Here is a 7,813-nt window from a genome sequence, read left to right on the forward strand (position 1 = left end):
TTTCTTAATTTTCAAATATCAGTAGTTTGTGTGTATTAATAATACTATTTATTATAGGTTGCTGGGTGTAGATAAGCTGTTTTCTTATGCCTTATCTGAATGGCTTAATGACATCAGAAAGAACCAGCTACCAGGTATTCTTGGAGGAGTTGGGCCAATTCATTCATTCATTCAACTAGGTAAGGCTATGAAATGTTCTTGACATTTTTTCAAAATTATTATTATTTGTATTATTAAGAGCATTTCAGTTTAAATATATATGTGAATGTGTTTTCCATATGTGCTTAAAGAAGAAATACTTAGCCATATTGGTTATTTGTAATATTCTCTCTTTGATTCAGTTCAGGGCCTAAAAGATTTGGTGTGGTTACCAATAGAGCAATACCGAAAAGATGGCCGTATTGTGAGGGGCTTCCAGAGAGGAGCAGCTTCTTTTGGTACATGTACTGCAATGGCAGCATTAGAACTGACAAACAGAATGGTTCAGACCATACAGGTATATTTTCCATTTATGCTTGCTGACAATCGAAAACTATTTTTGGTTAATTTTGAAGCACATAAAATATTAGAACATACATGAACATACAAGCCTTCAGCTGAACAAACTAAGGTGTTTGTCACCTACTTCTAACCTGTAATGAAGAATAACGTCAAGGTTTTGGAACACTGTATGAATGGTTTAGATTTTTGTTAGATTGACTTTATTCAAAACTAGACATAGTTGAGTTGATAGGCAACATGGAAGGTAGTAGAGAAAGGAGGAACCTTAATTTTGTCACTGTTACATGGGATGCATGTTATACTCTACATCAACTCCATGTTGACAAAAGCCAGATAACAAAGGAGAAAACTGGTTTTGGCCTGTATCTTCTAACAGGCTCTGAGAGTTTCATTTATGTATGATTTTCTAAGCACAAGCAATGGTGTAATACATCTGATTTGTTCCTTCTAGCATAGTTATTTTTAATGGTTTTAAAATTGTTTTAACCCTCTAGAAACAGGCAATTTTAAAAATCAGTTATATACCTAAAAAATCCCCACATGATATTTCATCTCTTTAAGACTTCATAACAGCTATCTAGATTATGCTGTAAATAAATGTATTTTGAACAACTGTCCTGTAACTGGCATCCTTAATAAATAAGATTCAAATAGAATTCGTTTCTGTGAAAATAGTTGTTCCCTTTAAATTCCAATACCCAATCTTGAACTTTTGTAAATAACTTTTGTAAGCATTGCTTATAAATGTTCTATTATATTATGTTATATTAAATGTTATATGATATGTTACATTAAGATACATCTTAAATCCTGAGGCATTAACAGTGCATGTTAGGGATGAAACATAGTTATAATTCATAAATCATTGGTTTATTCTTTGTTCTATTAATGATATATTGTTATTTTTATTGAAATTGAAATCTAGGCAGCTGCAGAAACAGCTTATGACATGGTTTCCCCTGGGCCTAGCTTAAATGAGACAAAGAAGATCAAACGACTTTCTCGTCGTCTAGCTTACCAGCCTGTGGATCTTCGTGAGGGTGTGGCAAAAGCATACACTGTTGTAAAAGAGGTAAAGTGCAAATTAATTACTAAAAAAAATCCTGTTTTGTTGGTAGATTGTATCTTCCTTGCTGTTTGTTATAATTTGAGATATATTTATATTCACCTCCCAAGCATTAAATTGAAAACAATATTTAAAATAATAAAAACATGGGAGGAATGGAAAAGAAAAGCTGAAATAAAACATTTTCATTCAGCATTTATATGACTAATTAGAAGTATATGGATGATAGTTGCTATGTTGTCCTTATCTAGTAAATATATAGTTGCTATACCAGACGAATAGTATATATACCAGAATAATACTTTAATCCCAGTAGTCAACCTTCGGTAACAAAATGACTCAGGAAGCCACCCCCAAACCCCTATGAGAATGCAGGCTCATAGAGAAAAACTTGTCAAATCCATTCTCACAAATGACCCACCAACAAAATCTTAACCTTGTCAGGATTCAGTGTCAGTTTACAGGTCTAAGATTATCATCCCAGTATAAGTATTTATTCTTCAGCGTTTTTGAGATTCAACATCTTTCAGAGTACTCCAAAAACACAAATCGCCTAGCAAAAACATCATTTTAATTCTGGGATGTTTGCTGCATTTAGATCATTTCCTACAATATTACAAAAGCGTCAAAAATGCATAACATTTCTAATTATTTTGTATAATAATGTCACTGTACTAATCGGCTTTTTATAATCAGCCAAGTTTAATAACAGATTTTACCTTACATAAAATCTGATTTGAATATTCTAATAACTTTAGTCAGGAAACTAGTATTATTAACTCCTTCATCCCCCAAAAGGAGAGATATCATCAATATATATGCCATAAAATGAGGGATTTGAGATCTTTCCAGCCCGAGTTTACAGCAGCTAACAAGAATATTCACATATCAATCATTAGTTTCAGTCATTAGTTCCTATTTATTTGTCTATTCTGTACTTCTTTCATTTTTGTTAATAAAATTATATTTTAAATGAAATAACATAATTTAAAAAAAAGAAAAAATGAATTCAAGGGAGACAGAAATTACAGTGTAAACAGAATTGAATATTTTTGTGAAAGAGCTTTATAGAATTTTTAGTCTTCCCAAAAGAAATCATGTAGTAATTGGGCCCCTCTAAAAATAAATAAATAAAATAATTGATATGTGCAAGAAACAGTATCATACTTTTATTTGACATGTCTTGTCTTGGAGAGTACTATTTCCTTGTATTTACTTTTCTAGGATAACATTCAAATGGTTTGTGAACTGTGCATCTATTAAACAGCAACTTGTTTTTTACTCTAATCTTTTGGAAGGATACTACTGTATCCCAATGTAGGTTTTGACTATTGTAATATCATCTTTTCCTTCATAATCTGCATTGATTGATTAAAGTCACACTCAGTATTTTGTATCTCTGCAAAAGATTTGCCACAAAAATATATTCTATTTTTCATTTCTATTTGAATTCACTCCCTCTGAAAATAGTTTGTTGAATCTAGATTGCTCAAAAACAAACATAAAGAACATATAGAATAACAGAGTTGGAAGGGACCTTGGAGGTCTTCTAGTCCAACCCTCTGCTTAGGCAGGAAACCCTATAGCATTTCAAACAAATGATTATCCAATCTCTTCTTAAAAATTTCCAGTGTTGGAACAGTAGTGTTGCAGAACGTTGATTCATTGTATTACCTCCGTATGGGAAGGCAGTGCCACCTCTCAGATAAAACAGAGAGGTTTTCTTGAACGAGATCCTCAGCCTAGAAAACTGCTGATCTAAGTCTCTGAAATAATTTTTGGAGAAGTGACTTTATTAGACAAGACTGTTCAACTCCACTTATGTTGTTTTGTATGTTTGTAATTTTCTCAGGGGATTACAGATACGGCACATACAATTTATGAAACTGCTACACGTGAACATGAAAACAGAGGGGTAACTGGAGCAGTAGGAGGAGTTCTCCGTCAGATTCCACCAACTGTAGTAAAACCACTAATAGTTGCAACAGAAGCAACATCAAATGTTTTAGGAGGCATGAGGAATCAGATAAGGCCTGATGTACGTCAGGAGGAGTCTCAGAAGTGGCGTCTCGAAGAGGATTAATATGTTAAATATATTTGAAGTGCAGAGATTGGGAATCTGGAAGAAACAATTTCCTCATGGTAATTTAAGATGGGGACATACCTTTTCCATATGCTCATCTCAGGAATTTAAAAAGCGCATAAATATATTTCATGTCAAAAACTGGATTATTCATAGAGAAGAGCAAATTTGGTATTTTAGTCATTGGCATAATGCATGTTCCCAGTACCTGCTGGTCAGTGCCAAACAAGGTCATCATGTGTTGCCAAATCCATAGTGGGTTGGTTTGTGACCAGGTACCATATTTTCTTCAATGTTTTGTGTTGGAATCTTTAATTTTTCCTTTGAAACAACATCCCATCAGCTATTCTGAGTGTACATGTAAGTTTTCAAAGATTCCCAAGCTTAGGGCTGTATCAGTTCCCTTCTGTAACAGGGTAGAATTTGACATGAGAGAGGTCATTTCAGGATATTAAAAATTGAATTTTCAAATATTTTTGGATTGTTACTTTGCCTTTTATGCAGCACTTAAAAAAGAGGACAATCTGTCTTGATATCTAATCAAAATGTCATTTTCATATAATTGTGAAGATTAATTGTGTTGACTACATACTGAATTTCTCCTTTTGTGGAGATCTGAGCAATCTGAACATTGCAGACATGTTCTGTTGTTTTGCACTTTAAAGAATTTAGCCTGTACATTGCTTTTTTTAAATAGTTAATAAAATGAACTTTGTGGTTTATCCTAATATGAGTTCAGCATTTATGCAAGTTATTATTTATAAAACAAAATACTACATGATTGTCAATGACAATAAAAATGGATTATGGTGCTTAAAAGTATTCAGGTTTGCTGTGTAGCAACAAAGATTGCAAGATATGTACACTCGCACATACAAATAGCAACTATAAAGGAAGAGTGGTAATTGTATAAGTTAGTATGGATTTTTGTTTCATCTTAAAAACCTTTGCGTGTTGCATGTTTACCCTATATTTTCTTTCAATTTTCTCTATTAAGAGTATTAATTTCATATGATTTTAAAATATACTACTTCTTTCCTAATGGTTTCTTTAATGGTTTTGTCTTCAAATGCTACTTTAAGTCCATCCTAATAGGACAGCCAATCCTGTGCAGAGTTCAGTAATAATATATATACAGAAAAGATACTCCTGTAGATTCCTGATACCAAAAACAAAAAACAGAAAAACCACCCAAACCTTTGAATTGATGAAAAATATAATTCAGCTATTTCTTCCCAACAAAATTTCCAGTATTTATTAATGTAAGTATTTGGAAAATAAATAAGTTGCTTTTCAAACAAACTATTTGTAAGTTTAATGAACTTTAAAAAGCCTACTAGCTGGAGATAGCCAAACAGTATGTTTTTATGCATGTGCTATAGACAGAAATTGTCAGTATCTTGCAATTCTGGTGGATTTAGATGCTAATAGAATAAAGAATGTCATGAAATCTTGGTGCATGAGTAAATTTAGCAAAACAGTAGTGTAAAAATCAAGTATGTGTTAATAGGAAAATTGCATACTAACCTGCTATCCTCTTCCTCCAATATTTATATTTATGACATTAATCATAATAACTAATCCTAAAATATTTGACACCTGTCCATAGATGAATTCTTATGAGTTCAAAATATTGCCTGATAGTTGTACAAGGTTGTGATCATCTATGTTGGATGCTAAAAGTCCTTTATAAAATTATTTAATATGAATTAATAATTTTCTCCATAGTGATTGTAAGATCAGCAAAAGCACCAAACTATAAAGCAGTACATTTTATTGATTTAGGATATAAACACTATACAGTTGCAAGAAAAAGTATGTGAACCCCTTGGGATTACGTGGATTTTTGCATGAATTGGTCATAAAATGTGCTCTGAACTTCATCTAAGTCACAACAATAGAAAAACACAGTCTGCTTAAAATAATACTACACAAACATTAGATGTTGCCATGGTTTAATTGAACATAACATGTAAACATTCACAATGCAGGGAGAAAAAAGTATGTGAACCTTTGGACTTAATAACTGGTTGACCCTCCTTTGGCAGCAATAACCTCAACCAAACGTTTCCTGTAGTTGCAGATCAGACCTGCACAACGATCTGGAGTAATTTTGGACCACTCCTCTTCACAAAACTATTTCAGTGTAGCAATATTCTTGGGATGTCTGGTGTGAATTGCTCTCTTAAGGTCATGCCACAGCATTTCAATCGGGTTGAGGTCAGGACTCTGACTGGGCCACTCCAGAAGGCGTATTCTGTGCTGTTGAAGCCATTTTTTTGTTGAATTACTTGTTTGCTTTGGGTCATTGTCCTGTTGCATCACCCATCCTCTGCGGAGCTTCAGTTGGCGGACAGATGGTTGTACGTTTTCCTGCAAAACGCTTGATAAACCCTGAAATTCATTTTCCCATCAATGACAACAATCCGTCCAGGCAGCAAAGCAGCCCCAAACCATGATGCTCCCTCCGCCATGTTTTACAGTGGGGATGAGGTTCTGATGTTGGTGTGCTGTGCCTTTTTTCTCCACACATAGTGGTGTGTGTTCTTCCCAAACAACTCAATTTTGATTTCATCTGTCCACAGTATATTTTGCCAGTAGTGCTGTGGAACATCCAGGTGCTCTTTTGCAAACTTCAAACGTGCTGCAATATTTTTTTTGGACAGCAATGGCTTCCTCCGTGGTGTCCTCCCATGTACTCCATTCTTGTTTAATGTTTTCCTTATTGTAGATGTGTCAACAAAAATGTTAGCATGTGCCAGAGATTTCTGTAGGTGTTTAGCTGACACTCTAGGATTCTTCTTTATCTCATGAAGCATTCTGCGCTGTGCTCTTGCAGTCATTTTTACAGGACGACCACGCCTAGGGAGAGTAGCAACAGTGCTAAACTTTCTCCATTTGTAGACAGTCTGTCTTACTGTGGACACATGAACATCAAGGCTTTTGGAGATACTTTTGTAACCCTTTCCAGCTTCATGCAAGTCAACAATTCTTGATCGTAGGTCTTCTGAGAGCTCTTTTCTGCGAGGCATGGTTCACATCAGACAGTGCTTCTTGAAACCAGTAACCCCAAAACAGGTGTGTGTTTTTAAAGGGCAGGACAGCTGTCAGCAACGCATCCAATATCATCACACTGATTGGAGTCAAGGTTGGCTCACTCCTGGCTCCAATTAGCTCTTGGAGAAGTCATTAGGCTAGGGGCTCACATACTTTTTCCTCCCTGCACTGTGAATGTTTACATGTTACGTTCAATTAAACCATGGCAACATCTAATGTTTGTGTAGTATTATTTTAAGCAGACTGTGTTTTTCTATTGTTGTGACTTAGATGAAGTTCAGAGCACATTTTATGACCAATTCATGCAAAAATCCAAGTATGTAATCCCAAGGGGTTCACATACTTTTTCTTGCAACTGTATGTGCAGTAAGTACATTACAGAGAGCATCTACTATTAATAGCAGTTTAGCTAGGTGGCCATGACCTATTGCAGCTTAAGATGAAATGTAAAGAAAGATGAGTTGATAAACTTTCAGGGAGTGTTTCTAATAAGGACTAACTTTATCATAGGAATAAATCAAAATTTCAATGGTTATTTCAAAACAGCATTTTTCTTGGTGAATTTCCAAAACCACATTGTAACAATTATTATTTTATAATAAAAATAATGTCCTATTTGTTAATTGCCCTTTAAGAATTTTTATCCAAGCTCTTTATCCAAGCCCTACGACTAAATCACATTATATTTGCTGAATGAGTGAGATGAATCAGGTCACGATAATCCTGACTTCCTGATATTGCACTTTTTGGGACCTGGAGGTGTCTGCTTATATTCAAGCAAGCAGTTATGTTGTTCTTATTGCTCAGCACTGGCTGTCCAGAAATTTAAATGCAGGACAAGTAGACATGTTTTTGTTCCCTTTATCTTCTGTGCATTGGCACTTTGCCAATTTTTATTAGCTCTTTATTTTGGCTTCTTAGTTCCAGTGCTAAACAAGCAAACAAAACAATCCAACATTTACTTTTTAAATATGTATGTTATATAGATAGATAATTTCTCACTATTGTGCAGTGGTCAAATCTCTAAAAGTGACAATACAAATAAGGGCATGGTATGCTTTTGATTGCTTTATTCACTCTGAGTCCTTCATGATTGTTATAGATTA

General features: G+C 34.2%; 1 protein-coding gene across 2 annotated transcripts in view; it reads left to right on the top strand.

Annotated features, from left to right (window-relative positions):
• Positions 1–4,378, top strand: part of ATG2B (autophagy related 2B) — a 60,628-nt gene extending 56,250 nt beyond the window's left edge. For both annotated transcript variants that reach the window (XM_034418422.3, XM_034418423.3), the window contains exons 39-42: positions 58–179; positions 342–496; positions 1,427–1,573; positions 3,420–4,378. In XM_034418422.3, coding sequence (XP_034274313.2) covers positions 58–179; positions 342–496; positions 1,427–1,573; positions 3,420–3,650 — 655 coding nt within the window. In that variant the 3' untranslated portion in view covers positions 3,651–4,378. The remainder of the gene's footprint in view (positions 1–57; positions 180–341; positions 497–1,426; positions 1,574–3,419) is intronic.
• Positions 4,379–7,813: the final 3,435 nt, after the last annotated feature.

Source organism: Pantherophis guttatus, chromosome 1 (genome assembly GCF_059756535.1).
Source record: "Pantherophis guttatus breed Tessera chromosome 1, ASM5975653v1, whole genome shotgun sequence".
Taxonomy (NCBI): Eukaryota; Metazoa; Chordata; class Lepidosauria; order Squamata; family Colubridae; genus Pantherophis; species Pantherophis guttatus.